Source organism: Xylocopa sonorina, chromosome 5 (assembly GCF_050948175.1).
Source record: "Xylocopa sonorina isolate GNS202 chromosome 5, iyXylSono1_principal, whole genome shotgun sequence".
NCBI classification, from domain to species: Eukaryota; Metazoa; Arthropoda; class Insecta; order Hymenoptera; family Apidae; genus Xylocopa; species Xylocopa sonorina.
The window spans coordinates 7,179,045-7,197,717 of NC_135197.1; the positions used below are offsets into that span (position 1 = coordinate 7,179,045).

The 18,673-nt window shown below is 50.3% G+C and overlaps 1 protein-coding gene across 1 annotated transcript in view; it reads left to right on the plus strand.

Moving 5' to 3' along the window:
- Window positions 1-18,673, plus strand: part of Sm (heterogeneous nuclear ribonucleoprotein L) — a 120,233-nt gene that overhangs the window by 17,296 nt on the left and 84,264 nt on the right. Inside the window, exon 3 of the mRNA XM_076894845.1 lies at window positions 550-619. Within this exon, the coding sequence (XP_076750960.1) occupies window positions 550-619 (70 nt within the window). The remainder of the gene's footprint in view (window positions 1-549; window positions 620-18,673) is intronic.

Consider the following 18,673-nt stretch of genomic DNA (forward strand, 5'->3'; position numbering starts at 1 on the left):
TTTCGTTGTAACGCGATGGGCGTTGAATCTCGGAAGGAAATTACCAGCGCGATTTTTCCTTCGTTTCTCTTGTAATCGAATACTCCTGGGTTGAACTCTACGGCCGGGGCCGGTCGCTCGCCCCGCCAGCTCTGATTTAATAAAAAATTTCGCCAACTGTGCACTTCCACGATGTAATTTGACTGCGATTCAACGGCGTCGCCGCTTCGCCATCTCTGTCGCAGGGAATTGCACGATTTTTTTGCGATCGCGAGCTACGGGCAACGATTGCGTGGCACTGTGTGCAACGGAGTTATATCGAGTTAGCCCGCCTTGCCCACGATTAAATTGTTACCATTATTCAATCGGTTGATCATAAGGAAAATTTACGCTCGCGTAGGTACGCACGATAAATGGAACGACGCGATGCGATTATTTATAGCGTTATTAGTCTTAACGGCGCCAAATGTATACGCGTACTTGGAATTGTTGAAGCATTTTAAGCGAACCTCTCCGGAATGCTGCGCGGGCCGATGTGCTAATGTTTCGTTTCCTTTCTTTCTGTTTCAGAGAAGACAATAATAAACCAAATCACGTTCTCCTCTTCACAATTATCAACCCAGTCTACCCCATCACTGTGGTAAGTGTTCCTTTGAAACTTTCGTGGTACGCTCGTGTATACTTGCGCCAGGCTCAGCCCGTTCAAGTACGCTTGTTCCTCGAGTGTGATTAAACACGTTCCCGCCGCTTTGAACTCTCTCTCGTGCCGATCGTATTTTGCCGCGTGATCTCAGCCAGTCGATGTTCCGTGATTCACCCGGGTGCGTGCGTTTTCGGCGAGACCCGCGCAAAACGCGACGTTTCGCGTATCGTGCTTATTCCGCGGACACGCTGTTCTCGATGGATGTAAAAACAGATCGAAAGGACGATCGAGAAGGGTGTTTCGCGCGCTCTCGGTCACGAGTGCCGTTGGACAGCTACCGAGCACTTGACAATTGACATTATCGATAACGCGAAGCGAGAGGAAGAGAGAGAGGGATGGGGGTGGAGAAAAATACGATGAAATATGAATCGAAGCCGGGGAGAAAAAAAAACAAGTGGGACGGGGAATAGTTGAAACGAAAAACCTAAAAGTATTGAAAACGAATGGCGGGACAAAAGTTGTTGGCACAACGCGAGCACCATACGTTTCACAGGCCGTCGCACTGCATTTTATTTCTGTTTTGCGCCAATAATAGATGAGCCCTGTCGCTGTTTCTGTCTCTCGAATGGTCGATGCCTGCGCGATCTGGCATTGTTCGCACTCCATCCATTCGCGGGTTCGCGCATAGCTCTCCGGTCACAATGCTTATTTTGCCCGCGTTTCCTTTTCCTTTTTCTTCGCCTCCCTTTTTACCCGTTTTGCGTCCGTCGTTATCTCCACAACAGACGCGCTAATTAAAGGGCCTCTAAACCGATCTCTTGTACGCGGGCTCCTCTCTCCTTCAGCGCGCGCCACCGTTTATCGTACCACTGTCACACATAGGCCCACCTAACAGAACCGGCATCAGTTTTATTTTAATTATCCTTGCCAATTACCGAGCTCGTGGAGCATCTGAAATTTTCATCTCGCTGTAATATATGCGAGCTCGATTGCCTCGATTCACACGAGCTTTGTACCAGAGGCCAGAGGATGGTTTCATCACGGAGGCGTCTCTTGTGCGGGGCGAACTCCTCCGTTCCCGAATAACCCTTCACTGTGCCTCGCGTTGGAACGATTTAACGATGCGGAAACAGGAAGACGTTCAATCCATCGAGAGATCCGAATTTCACCATTTTTCTCGCGGAATTGTCAGCGCGACAATAGAGCTCGCTTCATCCCCTTAATTTAATTAAACGCTCTTCGCCAAGGAAAAACAGACCGTTCCACGAAACCGAAGTTTCTCAATCTCGCATTGTACTCGCTATTCTGTTCGTGACACTCGAGCTTTTTAGAGTTCCGTTCGAACGCTTCGATTCGAATCGGGAGTGTCTGAAAGGGGTAGTATTCCGTTCCTTGGTCGCAAGGTAGATATCGTCAAGACTCTCAGAGACGTGAAACATCCGGAATCGTTTATTAAAACTTTCCTTGAAGATTCCAATCGCGTGCGTCAGCTGTATGGAAAAGCAACACCGCCAAGAGGATCTTAGCCGCAGGATCCTCGAAGATGGGAATACGGCGGCCGCGATAGCCTATCGGTATTTTCTCACGTAGCCGGCTAATGTCGAGGGAATTCGATTTCTTGCATTCGGCTCAGCAAACACGGTATGCAAATTGTTTCCAATAATTTCGTGAGGTTTAGCGGCGCGTGTTGCTGGTCTGATAAACGCCAGGCTGCATCAGGCCCCGTAAATCGCGCTCCTAAACACCTCATTCTCCGTGTCTCGAGTTTCGAGCAATTTTGCTCTATTTCGTTGCCAGTCACGCGATTCGATAAACAGCCTCGTATTGTACGAGAGGAAACGTATGGAAAGGCGAGCGCATCAGCTAGCGGGAGTGCCGCGCGACATGCATCATCATAACGCGAGGAATTTATTGGAACGGGTGTAGAACGCGCGTACGCTCGCGGTTAAGCCCATCGCGCACTTTGGAGAACGCGTGTCAAACGGAGAACACCGGGGCGTTCGTGTTCGCGCCTCGTTCCGAGCAGTCGGGTCAGTTGAATTCAAGCAAATTGCACGAACGGTCATTCGCTTGGCTCGGTGTACTTTTGCGAACTTCGAAGTCGAGGTTCGTTCAACTTCTTCCTTGGCTTAGCGTAGGTATGTTTCGCGGGGCGTGAAGCTAGTTCAGAGTCGTGAAAAGCGACTGTTACGAGCGAGCGGTATCGAAACGACATCGGAACGAGTAATTTTAAGTCAACCCGCTCGAATTCAACAAGCGACCGGAATTCTAGTGACATGATTAATCTGGACGAGGCGTTAGCGTACAATGAATCGCGTACCCGGAATTTCTTGGTGCGTAGACGCGGCGCATCTCGACGTATTTTCGGCGCAATTAGAATAAGCCGATACATCATCGTATTACGCGGAATTTAGTTAAGCGTCGGGAATTTGGCGAAGCTGCAGGTTAAGTTCATCACGTACTCGACAGAACTAACTGGCGAGCGCGATGAGTCAGTTCGAGGACCGTGCTTACGCTAGCAACGCTCGGTAAATATCCGGAGCTTTGCTTGATTTGTGTAGTAACACGTGAGTGCTATTGAAACACGTAAACCAGTGACAAATCGTGCACTTTTACCGCCGTTTTTCCCCTGCATCTCGATAAATCCACGTAATATATTCCGCGGAATTAAATTATTCGCTGGCACGTTGATAATTTACACGCGCTCTAAGAGGAATACCTTGGCCAGCGAGCAGATACATGTTTCACGGCTCGAATCGCGTACACGCGGCCACTGGGCCTAGACTTTTCCGAATTCGCAGTCAAGGATTCGAAGTGACAAATTTGGAAGGCACGTATGGAATAAGCCGATGGCAAAGGCACCCGACGAGCGTCGTTGAAAAGAGCGGCGCCATCAATCACGCGGCTCACGCTGCGTGTACGCGAGTCGAATACAGCGTTCGGCTCTGGTACTATTCGGCGATGGTTGGATATGTTCTATACGCAGGTGTCCTTATTCGTTATGTACGTTGGCTGAACCGAAAAGCTCGCGCCTGGCCACTCCGCTCCACCATGAATTTTCCCGCGATAACTCATCCACCGAGCCTCCCTCGAAGTCAGCGGATTAAGATTAACACCTTCGCCGTCCAGCGCGGAACTCCGTTCAGCCGGGTCTCACTCCCGTTGTGACGTGCTTTTATTTCAAATACCGAACTATATTACTTCAGGCCGGGATAGGTGTTATTTTAGAATGGCGGCGCTTCGTCGAATTTATACCCCGCTCTGTTTGCTGTTCGCGCGTCACCGATATCTCACACGGTTGCTCGAACGAAAATATTTTAATTGGCCCCGAGGCGATCTCACAGCTTCCTCCTCTCCGTCCCCACCGTCCGTCACTTGACTAAATATGAATTTGTTGACGATAGCCGCGTCGAAGTATGCCATGGTAAACCCGCGCGGCTGTGTTCCTCCTCGCGTCCCACGATTTCCAATCGAGAAACCAGCTGGCACGCTTTAACGCTCGCCGTAACACGGTAGTAACAGCTATTGCCGATCATAATTTTATTTGCTGGGTATATCTATTTAACGGCCTGTATCCCCGTAACGACCGAGCGTATACGAACGTTCTCCCAGCCGTTAAGTTATGTCGCGATGCGAGTATATTACCCGAATCATTAAATTCGTCCCCCCGCGACGGCGTTCAATTTACTCCGCCATAATTTGCCCGGCGAAATGAAGTTCGAAACGTAGGTGGAGGACGGGGACGTTACGTATATCCGTAAGCCACGGGCCTTCTCCTCCCGTGCCAAAGTGACACGTAGCCAGGAATTATATTCCCATACGCGGTGGCTAGGCGTTCGCCACGCGGTTTACGTACAACAGCGGCCTGCGCAAAACCGGCCGACGTTGTTTAATGCCCACGACCTACTTCTCCCTTTCTCGTTAGGGAGGAGAAAGGTTGCCCCGCGGATTCCCATTTCTTACGCCGCTCGCCGGCGATTCCGGATCCGAAGCTTGCCGGGACAGAACCGTCCGAGTGTCTCGCTGCACTAGCTGCCACGTTTCCCGTCTCCACGCCCCCGTGAAAAGCTTTGAATTTCGCCGCGGGCTACCGACTGCGCTGAAAGGGTGAATTTTCCCGTTGCGGTCAAAGAATCGGGCGAAACGAAATTTTAACTAATGACACGCCCTTTGACGTGCGTTCTGACCATTTCGTTTCATTATGCGCGGTACAGCGTATAGGGAAATGACACGATTCGCGATGGTATCCCACTGTAATCGAAACCTGGACTGTGAAATTGGAATTTACGAAGATTTTTCTGTATCGTTGGATTTCCGTTAGAAAATCTAGAGTCTCTAATTGAGAATTCCTCGACCTGTATTGTACGATTTCTATTTGTACCCTCGACATAGATCGTGTCAGAGTCGCACGACAATTTCCGATGAACAGATGATTTTGTTCGAGGTTAACAATTTTTACGTCGATATCGGAGTCGTTCAATTCGTCGCGATCGTTGTTGCATCCCATCTAGCGCAACCCTTAAAACGACTATCGTTTCACTTGATCTTCCACGTTCCCCTTGCTCTCCGTATTGAGAGTTCAAGTAAGTTAACGTGTTGTCTGGTTTATTACCAGGAATTGTTTCACTCTCGCGGCTGAAATCTATCCCCCTCGAGGGAAAACATGCAATTTCCCTGGACCGCATAACACGAAACTGGATTAAAGTGTTCCTGCTTACGCTCGCAGCTGTAGATTCCTTTCATTCTTTTCGGACAGCTCCGAAAATGGGATCTCATTTCGGACACGTATCACGCGTCCAAGGATGTACCTGTTCGCGATTTCAATTACGCCCCTCCATTGTCACGATTGCACGAACAGTCAGTGAATACGAGCAAAGATTCGTAGAGACGATTTATATGAACCATGTCGACAGAGCATCATTTTTAATCTCCCTCTAACGTCGCTTCGAAATAGTAACTCTAGACTGTGTTCTCATATTCATTTATTATTTCTTTTCCAATGAACTCGAGGTGTATAAATTGAACGTAATATATACATAGCAGAGAGTAAATATGATTAACGGGCATTCTTCTTTTCCGACAGAAAAATGGTTCCCGTCCAGCAGTTAATCAAGATTACGCGATGTTTAATTTCCCTCGAGTTTACTTTAGAGCGACGTACCGAACCGAACAAGAATGTTAGCCAGGTTACGTTCAACAAACGACCGGCTTCTATCTCCCGGTAGCCAGACGAATAATTAAGCGCGTACAATTAAACCAGACGCACGGTACACGGTGAACGTCGAAGATAAGGAAAGCACGGTAACAGGTAGCAACACGGGACCTTCGGCTGTTGAATTAAATTACCGCTTCAGCTTAGTTAGTTCGCGTTCACGCGGTCTAAAGTTCCGCCGCTTTTCATTTTTCCAGCCCTCCATTCTTACGCGAGAGCGGTTGGTCGCCGGAGGAAGCCGCCATTTTGGTCCCGTTCCCCGCGGTTGGTCGATTGCTTGTTTCGTTTCAACGAAACGCATTGTTTCTGTGCGATGAAGTACAGTGTTTGACGAAAAGGCGAGGTCCCACTGGGTGCGGCTAGACCGTGACTGAATGGCGCATATACGTATATATATATATTTAACAAGACGTTCTCCAGGTACAGATCCCATTGCGTCACATCTGCAGATACCTTCCATGGGAAACGCGTGGTTACCGTCTGCAGGGATTGACCTCTGGGCGGGGTGGGAATAGTTGGGTCAAACATACGGGTCGGGTTTACCAGTGACTGGTTCCAGCTTCTGTCTGTCTAAGCGGCGAGAAGTACGCCGCGACGAGAACGTTTTCTACAATTTAAATAGAAACCTACCAACGGGATCTGGTTACCGTGGCGTATGTAACCTTATCGGCCCGTTTCAATGCTCGTTGCAGAGTTGTCCGAGCACGACTAAAGTACTCGCAGAATCTCGCTCCGGCCGTGCCGTTACCCGAGTCTGGTTTGCGTCTAACCGCCCCGGCCGCCTTTGCTGTTTCTGATCGCGGTGTTTGCGCAACTTTCAACGAGCGCACGCTGAATCTAGGATGACACGGAGGTGAAAAAATGTCGAATCCGCTTCGTCTTCGGGAACGGCGGTTTCGCGTTGACAGTGGAAATCAGAGGAGAGAAATTGTAGGATCGAACGCTACGCGACATTCGATACGACGCGGACTCTGCGCGTTTCGAAATATGATTACGCGGAATTAGCGACTCGTTGGCGATTAAAAAGCGTGTGGAATCGTTTGCGAGATGTTGGGACGGTCGTATCGGGCCTGGTTCGGAACCATCGGGGAATCCGCTTTGTCGAAATGTACCCACGGTCGATTGCAATTTAAAAGGGAACGCGCCACGGTATTGTGGAGGAGGATCGAGAGGCGTTCTCGTGGACTTTGAAAGAATTGAACTTTTGAGGAGAGACTCGTGGAGCACTTTAAGAATGTTCCGGGCAAATAAAAAGGGGGAAGAAGGCTTCCGATGTTAGGCTCTTCTGCTCCCTTTATTCTCACTTGTTTTCTGCTCATAAGCTACTTCCTGAAGGCCGATTCTTTTATCCGGTGAACTGTTAACGCCCTGGTCGAAGTCCGGTTCTTTACGGAACGGAGGGAAATCGTATTAAACACTGAAATTATTCAATACCGTGAACAGTTATATTAGACGCTCGTGCATTCCGTGAATTCCAAATGTCATGCGGTTTAATTGCATCAATCTTCGTAATAATAGATCCAGTTAGATCGCCAATTAAATTATAGTACATGACTCAACGAGAAACGCATAACTGATTCGCCTCAGTTTCATAGAGAAATACCAGTCGTTTTCTTTATACATTTTTATTCACGATTAAGCGCCGCTACCGATTAGCATTTGACGTTAATTCGAACGAACGACTCCGCTACCACCCGTAACGGGTGGCTGTCCATCCGTAACCCGATGAAAGGGTTAAACCACGATATATCGCGTCGAGTCGTAAACGACAATTTGCCAATCAGCGTGATAGACTTCAGAGCGACATTTTGCGCTGTACACGAATTCACGAGCGGTGGTAACGCGGCTCGCGATCAAGATGGATCATCGTCGAGACGCGTCGCGTACGTCCAGAAGACTGGGACCTCTTGGGGGGAGGTGTCGTCGAGACGTATCTCGACTCGTGACGCCACCCGATCTTCCTCTTGGCGTAGATAGGCGGGATAATTAGGGACGGTTGGCGTTATTTTAGCGGCGCTGTCCCATCGCGACTGGAAACATTGCGATAAATTGTCGGGACGATAAAATAAACGAGACTCTCCCGAAATAATGAAAACCTGGGGGACACGGGCGCGCCTTCTGACGCGTCGCGAATTTATTACGGCCGCGATAATGAATTTCCGCAACGTGCTCAGCTCCGCTGTTCGCCAAGCGTTTTCCTCGACAAAGGGCAGCGTATTGTTGCGTCGCAGCGTTGGACACGGTCTCCGTTCTCCTTCTGGTTTAAATATTTCCGCAAGACGGAACTTTTTATTTATCATCGCAGACTGTCGCCTGCGTTTTCGTTCGCGAACGACAACAAATCGACGAGTACGCGTGGCGATGCGTCTTCGCGCGACAAAATTCAATTGCGATCGGTCACGCGAATCGCGAATCGTGCCTTGGGAACGCGAGAGCCAGACGCGGTGCGCAGGCAGGTCGGGTCACTCGCGATTGTCAATCGACGAACGAAACGAGGCTCGCGAATTGGAGCTCGATCGAATCGCGGCGTCCGTTTCGAATTGAACGATGAATTATTCCCGATCGAGCGTAATTGATACACCATACGGAACGATTGCCCGTCAGGGAGAGAACAGCGTGGTTCGTCCCGCGGACCGGCTCTCCGATGTAATAATCGCAGCGCGAGCCACGGTTCTCTGCGAGATCGATTAAAAGTAAACCGTGCCGTGCCACTCGGCGGCATCGAGCGTTGCATTAATGGTTTGTATCCGATGCCTGGCATTGTTGCCTCTGTTCTATTAGCCGGCCGTTTTGATTAATGTTCCTGTGGGCGTATCATAATGCATACACCGCGAGAAGATCCTTCGCATTAGTCGACTGCAGATTATTAGCTTGTTCGATAGCCAGAGAGGCCGCGGAGTACGTGTAGAGTACGTTCGTGGGACGCGATCGATTTTCATCAGCGTCTCGCCGTGGAAACGTGTCCGGGCGTCGTGTCAATATTTTTCGAAAAATCATCGAGGTATCGGAAAAATACGGAGGAGTAGAATCTCGGTGGAAATCTGGGAAAATCACGAGCATCACGCGGACGGGGGTGGAGGCAGGGGTATTGTAAAATTTGACGCTCGCTGGATAACCCAGTAATAACAAGAACACCAGCAGCGGTCGGTGTCGGGCGCGTTTACGATTTTCAGGAAGCGTGGAAATTTTCCTGGCCGCTTCTCTCTACGCTCTCTACCGCGCACACACTCGATAGCGTTCCATTTTAACGACTCTCGAACGGTGACCGTGGTAGGGTGTGGTTGAAGTAGTCGGGAAAAGTGGTAGGCCGTGTTTGAATCCATCAAGCCGTGCTCTTTTTCCGGCTCTAGTCGATAATCGATAGGAAGCCCACCCTGTCCTCCCCTCGCCCACGTTCTCTTGTCTCTCCTACTGTCTTTTCGCAGCACACCTCGAGGCGGATGGGCGTGGAGAGACAGAGATCTGCCCACACGTGCGCGCTCGTAGTCGTGAGTGCACCCTTCACCCCTCGTGAATCGCCCGTAAATCGAGGTGTCGCGATCGCGACCACGACGACCGTATCGCCCCCACGTTTTCGCGGGGGTGGACGCGGACCAGGCACCGTTCGACTGTCCCTCGGAAATTGTGATTCATCGCGGTCGACGCGGTTCTTGTTCTCCTCCGTCGAATCGACCCTACGCGACCTCTTTCCGTCCCTCTCGCGATAGACATCGGTACCTATCCCTTGACCCACTGCGGGTACACGTCGAGCGTTCAACAGCGGGTCATAGACGAAAAGAGAAAGACCACTTTCGAAAGTCGTTGAACAGAGTTTTCGTTAAATAGACACGGAGCCTCGTTTGTACTCGTCAAAGCTCGATTTCGCGAGCTAACTCGACAGTCGACGACGATGCTGAATCGGACCTGCCACCGAAATAGACCTGGAATGGTTGTCTGGTGGGGGCAGTTGACACCGTGTGCCATAAATATTGATTTTTCCGCATAGCGGGCCGAAAGTTCGCGACATATAATGGTGTGGAATTTCTGAACGCGCTACGGGTACGGTCGAAGGAACTAGAGCCACGACCTAGCCAGGCCAAAGAGAGAGATGGAGAGAGAGAAAGGGTTCACCTTTGGGGAGATATATAATCGTTTGAAATTTAGGAGACGTTCGTGTTGTGACAGCACACCGACCGAAATCATGTATCACAGAGTCTCCTGGGTCGTCGAGGTCTAAGCTCGTTACATTATCGCCGCGTGCCTACGCTTGATCGCTCGCAATCGCTCCAGCGGTTCGCGCACGAGGATTCGCACGCGAGACATATGGCGTGCATTAGACTGACTGGCGTTGCCCGATAGCCCGGCTCTGTTTCGTATTTCGCTGTTTAGCGGCGCGATATCGAACTGGCAACAAATGTCCCGTGAACGTGGATCGCGAAATTATATCTGCCCTCTGCGAGCAAAATGCAATTTTCTGCTCCGATAGTATCGGTGATTTATCCGACTGCGAACCGGCCTGCGCACTCCATCGAAGCCGCGGATTTAAACTCCGCCGATTTAAATGCCCCGGACGTTTTTCCGACGCGGACACGAAGGAGATTGTCCGGCGAGTGTCGAGCGTGGGGCAGAGTTGTAAATTTTAGAGCGCATTCGAGGATCGCGAGCGCGAATAGGACGCGCTGCGAGTACTCGATAAAAGCTTTAAATCCTCGAATAACTTTTATATTTATGCACGGGAACGACTTGTTCGTGATTCCATTTGCATCGTAAAATTAACAGCTACGCACAATTTCAGCCGGTCATTACGAGGCGCATCAAACAGCACGGAACGTGTGCAATTACAAAGTCCTCGACCGTATAGCTTTATAGCGTAATAATGCTTGCTCGCGCCTTCTTAGGGCTCTCTATATTTACGTCTGTTCGCGAGTAAATGTCACTCTCGCCCAGTGTTTCTGGCTCGGCCCGATGCGTTGTGTTCCCTTTTTGCCTGTACCTTTAAGGCGAGTAGCGCCGACGCCGGGTGGCGGAGCTCGAATTATATCGAGTGCCCCCGTACGCGTAGTTAAAGTCCGCGTTTCTATTCCCGGCTGTCGTAACGAAATTGGTCTTCGTTAGGAACTTCCGCTAGAGTTGCCGCCCACGATCGCGGACGTGAATCCGTTTATGTAAATCGCCACTCTTTCTTCGAGGGGGTGGCACCGGTCTAATACGCTCGGCGGATTCAATCCTGGAAGGTCGCGTCCTTTGAACGTTTCGAAATAAACGAACGTTCCTTTAGCGCCGCCTCCCAGCAAAGAACTCTTCGATTCGCGTTACTTCTGCCGGTGGCAACCGTCGGCCACGATTTCCATATAGATTAGTTGCGGAGTTGGTGAACTTGATACGGCCAATTTGAATGGTTAGAACCTGGTAGGTGTGACGCTCAGATTTATAGGATCGCCTGGAATTATGTAATGTGACGAGTGAAAGGGCTTAGAAGTCAAGGAATTTTGATAGAGGACGATTTAGGAACATCAACGACTTCGTAAATTATGCAGGGGATCGTAGAAGTCCGAAGGTACTCAAGATTCCGTGGCTTTAGGAGTTCACGGGTAGTCTTGCATGCTGTGGGACATTTAACGACCCCTAGGATTTCAGAATCCGAAACCCATCGGTGTGATTCTCTATCTCGGAACTTGCCAAGTCAGAGATTATAGCGTAAAGGTGCTTCGATGTTGGCCTCGTAACGTTCAACTGCTCCGTATTTTTATACGGTTTTTTAGTATTATTTTTTGTCAAATTTCATGACTCAGGAATTGTCACGAGGAAGTTTTACCGCTACACGACCGTTTGCGTCGAAATCGCTGACTTTAGTCTCGTTCCACGAAACCGGAATATCCAGTACCGAGTTCTCCAAGTCCCACAATCGTCTGCATTGTGTTCTCCAGGTTCTCCACCACGCGTGTCGTCACGCACACTCAGCGCGCACACTGTCTCTCCCGTCTCGAACACGTTTCCTCTATTTCGAACGCGCTTCCCATTGTTTCGACATTTTTTTTTTTTCACCCATCCACACGCGTTGCCCACTTTCCCTGGTCTACTCGCAGTCAGAGAAACGCAGCCCCCCTTTTTTCGTCCCACAATCTACCTACCGTCGCGATCCTCCGGCGTCTCTTCACCTGTCAACCCCTCGCAGCGTTTTCACGCCCCTGTTGCCGTCGTCCCCTGCCCTCGCTTCCATTTCTGTCCCGGCACGGACGGGGAAAAAAGGCGTAACGACGCATTTAGCAGCCGCCACACCTTTCGCTTCTAATTTTATCGCCAAGCATGCACCAGCGTCTGATTCGCGTCTGGATTGCGCCCGCCGCGTATTTAAACGCGCGTGCACCGCTTGCGTGACTGCATACAGATGCGTTCCTCGCTTGTTGCGTACGAGCCTACCGGCTTCGACGGTTGAATTCGCGAGCACGGAAAACGCGCGACACCGTGAATGGCCTGTGCAGCCCCCATGACCGTGGTTCATTTTTATCGGACGTGTCACGTTCGTGTTTACCTTCGATTAACTCGCCGGTGGACAGATTTAATTGATACGTCCCGTTTTTAGCCAGCTCACGTCGGTGAGACGAAGGCTCAGGATCGAACTACCTTGTCGACTCGACGAGTTCAACCCCATTCAGGGGCTGGTACGACCTGTCGATCGGATGATCGATGACGCGACGAATGCGTCACCAATAGTTGTAGGGGTAGCGGTTGGAGAGTGTAGTCACTCGAGAATGCAAACAACGAATAGATTATGGGGATAGTCTATTTTACCGGTGTTCAATTTATGAGCTTTGTGCCTTCCTTTCATAAATTGAGAGAGATATCGGAAATTTCAACCGCATGTTTTCCGGAGCACCTCGTGTATATTTATTCGTCGGAACCCAAGGTACAATTTTTCAAGATAGACTGCTGTATACGATACGTATGTATATTTATATCGATCCTTAAAGAAGCACTGTACTCGTCGAAGACGATCGTCGATCGCCTCTGCGCCTCCTCTAGAATTACGAACCCGCCGTCGTTATACGTGAAATTGATTTTAGCCTAAGGAACCAGGACACCCAACAGGACGCAGCTCGCATATCAACTCGTGTACCTGCTCGCAAAAAACGCGCTATCAAAGACGGTAAATTTAAGTTCCACGAGAGAGAGAGGGAGAGAGAGACAGAGAAAGAGCAAGACCTTTCAGTCCTTCTCTAAAAGACTGGTTCTCCGCTGAACGTCTACTTTAGCCGAACGAATCGATTACGAGATGACGCTGTAATTTATCCTGTCCATCATCCCCTGCTAATGCCAGGCCGGGTAATGCCGCGGTAAGGCACTACTTATGGCTCGCACCATGGCACTAACACGACACTATCTGATACACGCGACCGTAACAGTAGCCAGACACGATTCTTTCCTTTCCCGCCCGTTTCCAGCCTGCGAGCGTTCGTATTTCCGGTCGTGCGTGTCCACGAATATAGCCGCTCGGCTGAATTAACTGGCGCGCGCGCGGAAAAATTTATTCGCCATTCATAGGCCAGATGTTTTCACGCGGCGTTCAAATAAGCGGTCGAAGGTTGCTGAGAGGAGCCGTGTTGCGCGGCTAAATATATGTGTCGGATCGGCCGCGTAATGGATATCGGAACAAATGTTTTTATCCAGGCACCCCCGCCGCGAAAAGTGTCTCTAAATAAAGGCTTGGCCTGCACCTCGCTTCCGTGTACAAGCGCCGTTTGGTCAAGTCCATTCTGTTTGCCATTCCTCCACGATAGACGAGTGTTTCGTCGGTGTTCTCTCTCAGTTTCGTTCAACATCTGGTTGACGACAAGTGTCTCGAGAGATTCGATTTTTCACCAAATCATCGTACTCGTCTCTTGTCCTCGCCTTCACGCCAGCGGTGCGGATAATTCGCTTGATCACACGTCAGGAACGTCACGTAATGAACTTTGTTTCCTCACTCGCGTGTTGTTTTACACCAACTATTATCTTATCGCGCAGCGCGGCGTTGTATTTTATTATTATAACCGTGCACTGTGCGCCGGTACAAAGTGCCAAGCCGAGAAATTGTATCTAATGAATTGCAATTCTTTTCGCGAATAATTGCGAGAGGTTAATTCAGTTCGTTCGATTCCCCGGTTCGTTGCACAGAAGAGCTATTGTGTTCTCTGTGTAGCGGTTATTAAGAAAATTTGATTTTGCATCCGATATTACACAAGCCCCGGTAACGTGCCACGGTTACCATAATTTTGCTCGATCCCCAGTTTTCCATTTGCGATAACTCTTACTTTCGACAGTTCCACCGTGCTGTCCATTGCGGGCACAAAGGGCTCCCGTATCGGGCATCCATTATCAAATATTAATTGCGTTATTCTCCAACACACTCCGACAATTTATCTCCGGTAATTGCGCCATTCTTGTTTCGTTTGTGTCGCGAAAGATCTCGTTTGTGGCAACTTATAGGTACTGGAAATCTTATCTCCCGTACACCGCTAGTTACGTACTTTATGTTTGACGCTATAAAAATCGTACGACCTCGCACATAAAACTTCATATTCGACGGATTTTATGTCAGCCGTCGTTTCCCCGTTAACTTTAAGAGTCATTGTTTTCGAGTAAAGAGTCACGATTTGGCCGAGGAAAGAAGCAGAAGAACTTTGGCAGTAGGTGGTCCACACCTGCTCCTAAATCTCCACGGATCCAACGGTCTCGTTAACGGTTCGAAACTGCCTCGTTAAAGCCCCGGAAAATCGTCGAAGTCTGAACGGTATCCGATACAGCCCGCTTGTCAGTTGGTTTCCCGTTCCGTTTTCCCTTCTAACGAGCGCGCGTCCATCGCGGTGGTCGATAATAAATTTCCCTTCCGCCGGGACGATGGCACGCGCTTATCGCGTCGCCTTATTAACGGCCTTATTTCATCCGGGAGGAATGCCGCGACGGCGTCGTCGGGCTGCTCCCGCTGATTTATTCGCGATGCGCGATCCGTCAAAGCGCTGGCTGGAGATTATTACGGTTGGAACGGGACCGTTCGCGTCCGACCATTAACGTTGAATCATTTGCCGAAGCGAGAGGTACGATCCACCCGGATGGCATCGACCTCGACGTCGACGCCGCGCCGCTTCGTGCGTCATCCGCTCGGCGAGTACCGAGCGTTCTTCTTCCCGCGCGAGATACCCGTTACGTGCCGCAGCTTCTTAAATAGACGCGCGATAAATTCAGCGTCCATCGAACGCGGCCACTTCGCAACTGCGGCTTAACCCTTCCGCCGTGGCGGGTTTTAGTATGTGCCGCGCGGATCCAGAGACTTGGCTAGCAACGAGACACTGCGCGGGGGGGTTAAAGAGGTCGTGTACGTGTCGTACCTTGGTTCAAAGGTGTGTTGGGACACTCGCCGAGGTGCTGCTTAACAAATGCTCGCGAAAGTTGAGTCAGCCTGGGAAAACCTATGCTCGGGTTTCCTGAAATCTTATTCCATTCCCGAGCGCTGCGAATGGACGCCAGCTTTAGAGTTCCATTCCGGCTGACATTGATGGGACACGTATCGACGATGGAAATACTTGCTGCCTTTGAGCAGTGGCGAAATACACGCGCTCTCTAAGCTCTAGGCTAGACGGTCCTGAGTTTGAATGATTTTGACGCCCGTTAAGGCACCGCTTTGATCTGCTATCATAAAACGTTCGCCTTTCTAGCTCGTTAAAATGGCGATTATTCAATGTCCGCATATATTTACGCGCAACGTCGTCCCACCGGACGCGGAATTCTAGCGGAGACTGCTTTCGTCGGCACCCGGTGGTGGCTTTCAGACTCGCGTGTCGCGAGCAGAGAGGGTTGCCGAACGTGGAACAGGCCGCTGTTGCTTCGGCTTATCAACCGTACTTTAATTATCGCACTCACCTCCCGGCGAAGTTTAATCTTTCAGCACGAGACACCCGATAAATTCGTTTCAAGCATGCTCTGAATATGCAACACCTGACTGAGATTTGAATATTTTAACGTGCCCCCACGGAGCAAGAGTAACCCGACGTCGCGCGGGACCACCCTCCCTGGCGTCTAGGGGACTCAACTTGCAGCGAACTCCAATATCGTTCAAGTGTAAACAAAGATCCGATCGGGGTTGATTCGATCGGCCCCGACAGGTGATAAGATTCCGAGCGGGAGAATCGAGATCGTCTCTCCTTCGACGGATAGAATCTTGGGAAAGCGTCGTAGCAAGAATCGCCGCGTACCAAGCCACCCCCGGCGCTTCTCCAGTTTTATTCAACCGGATGCGCCTCGGGGGCTGGAAGGCGTTCAGGAATACATAGAAGCCACTCGACGCTCGCTGCTCCTCGGTCCCGGATATGCGACACTCCGTTAGCCTTGAACTAGTACGCCGGCAGTTTTCGCGGATCTCGCAAATTGCCCGCCGCGAGAAACCTCGTCCATGACTGCGCAACTATTTTTTTTTCACCTAGCTGGACGTCGATGAAGTCACGCGTATATTTTACGCCAGGTGGTTCGTTCGCGGTGAATCTCGTTTGCACGCGAGGCGTGCAACGATTCGTCATCTCGCGTGAAAAATTCGACGTCCGACCGACTGACTCCGAAGTTTAAACACGCTTGAGGTTGGTGTTCGATGGAACTTTGGATAGATATGCTGTTTAGTTTTTCTTTTTTTTTTTTTGCTTTTTACGAGATACTCTCTGCCCTGATGCGTTACAATAAACGCGCACGACAAACGTATGCATTGCAACCGTGAAAATCGCGCTGACACGAGAGATCAGTGAGTCACTTGGAGGTCTATTCAAGTTCGCTGAATCATTGGTTAATAATCGACTAATTTCAATGATCGGATATCTCAGTGTCCGCACGAGGGACGACTGTTTGCAGTGAACATTTCTCCCGAGCAAAAATTTCGCAACTCCCGTCGATTATTCATTCAGCGACTACGGAATTATTGACTCGCGATATCGCGGAGGAAATGGGATTGGACGATATTGCAGAGCCGCGCGCGGATATACGGACAGCGGGCGCACGCGAAAGTTGGATAGCTTGTTTGTCTGGCAAATAATCCGGCAATACTTTTGCCTCTCGTCGGAACCGGGTTCCTCTCAAACAGCTTCCAGAGCCGAGGAAAAGTTCGCCCGCCGGTTCTCGCGGGCTAACACGTCTTCCGAGTAATTCAAGGGCTGCCCCCGTTCTTTGTCTTTGCAGTCACTTTTTGCTCCGTTAGCCCGGGCCCGTGTTGACGAAAGCATGAATACATTACGCGTCCCTCTGCCCGTTGGATTTACGAACAGCCTGTAATTAATTCCGGACACAAGCGCTCCGGGCTAATAACGTGAATGCCCCGGAGGAGCCACCGCGCGCTCCGGTTTTACAGCCTCGAAACCATCGCCTCGTTTCAATTCCTTTCAATCCCTTGTCCCTCGCGCGACAACGATCGCCGAGTTGTTCGCGTCGAGTTAATTCGAACGAATGTTCCGACCATCGGGATGGACGTCCTTTTGGTACAATTAAACGAGCACCGTCGACATGGACCAGCGAGTCGTCTCTCCTATAGACAATTAATGGAGCAACCGATCCGAGCAGTCTCTCTCTCTTTCTTGCACCGTGTCTTCTATCTTCTCCCTGTTCCACGGCAAAGTTTCATGTCAGAGACTACGTCAGTCGCGTTGTTTTTATCAATATCTGCTCTCTTGGGCTATTATTATCCGCGAAGTCTTCAATGGGAAATTTCCATGAAGACACGACTTCCTGTGTATCCTCTGGTGTAATCTTCGTGCAAGTTAGATGCATTATAAAGCATGAGAAGATAACGCTTGTGTTTCTTATGACGGCATCGACGAACGTCGAACCGGGCAAGAGGGAACTTTTATCTTGCCCGCGATTCGAACGCGTCGATCTTTCTTCGATGTTCATCTGGTCGTCAGGGTGGTCGTTTGCTACGAGCAAGTTTGTTTTAACAGACCTCGTTTTTGTCTGTTAGCCGATGGTTCGTATTGACTCTTTTCGACACCATTCTTGTTTCACGGATCTTTCGAGGAAGCTGCACCATCGATGCGAATATTGTAACAAGAGAGTCGAGATTTAATTATCTCTTGCACCGCGATAATATTAAAGCATTCCTTCTAGCCTGCGACGTACGATGAAAGAGTCGAAGCAGACAAGAGTATAAGGACGTTACCTACTTGGAAAGTTCATATTCCTCCCGTGGCAGAATATGTCCTCGATAACGGCGAAAGGGTTAACTGACAAACTACTTCCTATCGCGTCGTAGCCGTTATCGAGCGTGGCCAAAAGCGCGTCCCTCGTGGATTTCTATTCCATCGCGAGTAACGCCGATGACGTTGTTATATCGTGGCACGGGTACCGCCCTCGGGCGACAATCGATATTTGTCGCAAAACCGTCTAAGCGCTCTCTGCGTCGGAGCACTCAAGCCGGCGGATTAGGTTGGATGAGTTCGAAATCCGGATTTAGGATAGACCTTTCCGCGCGGCACGGGTCCGCGAACGTTAAGTCCACACCGACACGCCCGCCCAGTTTCCGCTTTGCCCGCCGTGCTCTCTGCTCGTAACCAGTCGCAGCGGCACCATTTTATGGTCCCGCACGTTCGCCGCGCGTTGATGAGTTTCTACGCCCCGTAACGACTCCGCGGCCTGTTGCGACTCGCTGTTGAACAATGTCAGCCGCCGCGAATTGTTCGCTCGCCCGGCGGATTCACTTTTCGAACGTTGACATTAATTGTCACTGCGTCGTAAATTGTTGGCCGCTTTGTACGGTCGCATTCTTGGCTCGGCCGCTGCGCGATTCGTCCCGTGGAATACACCCCGTTTCGCGAGCGGATCGAGCTTTCGGACTATTAATATCGTTTATA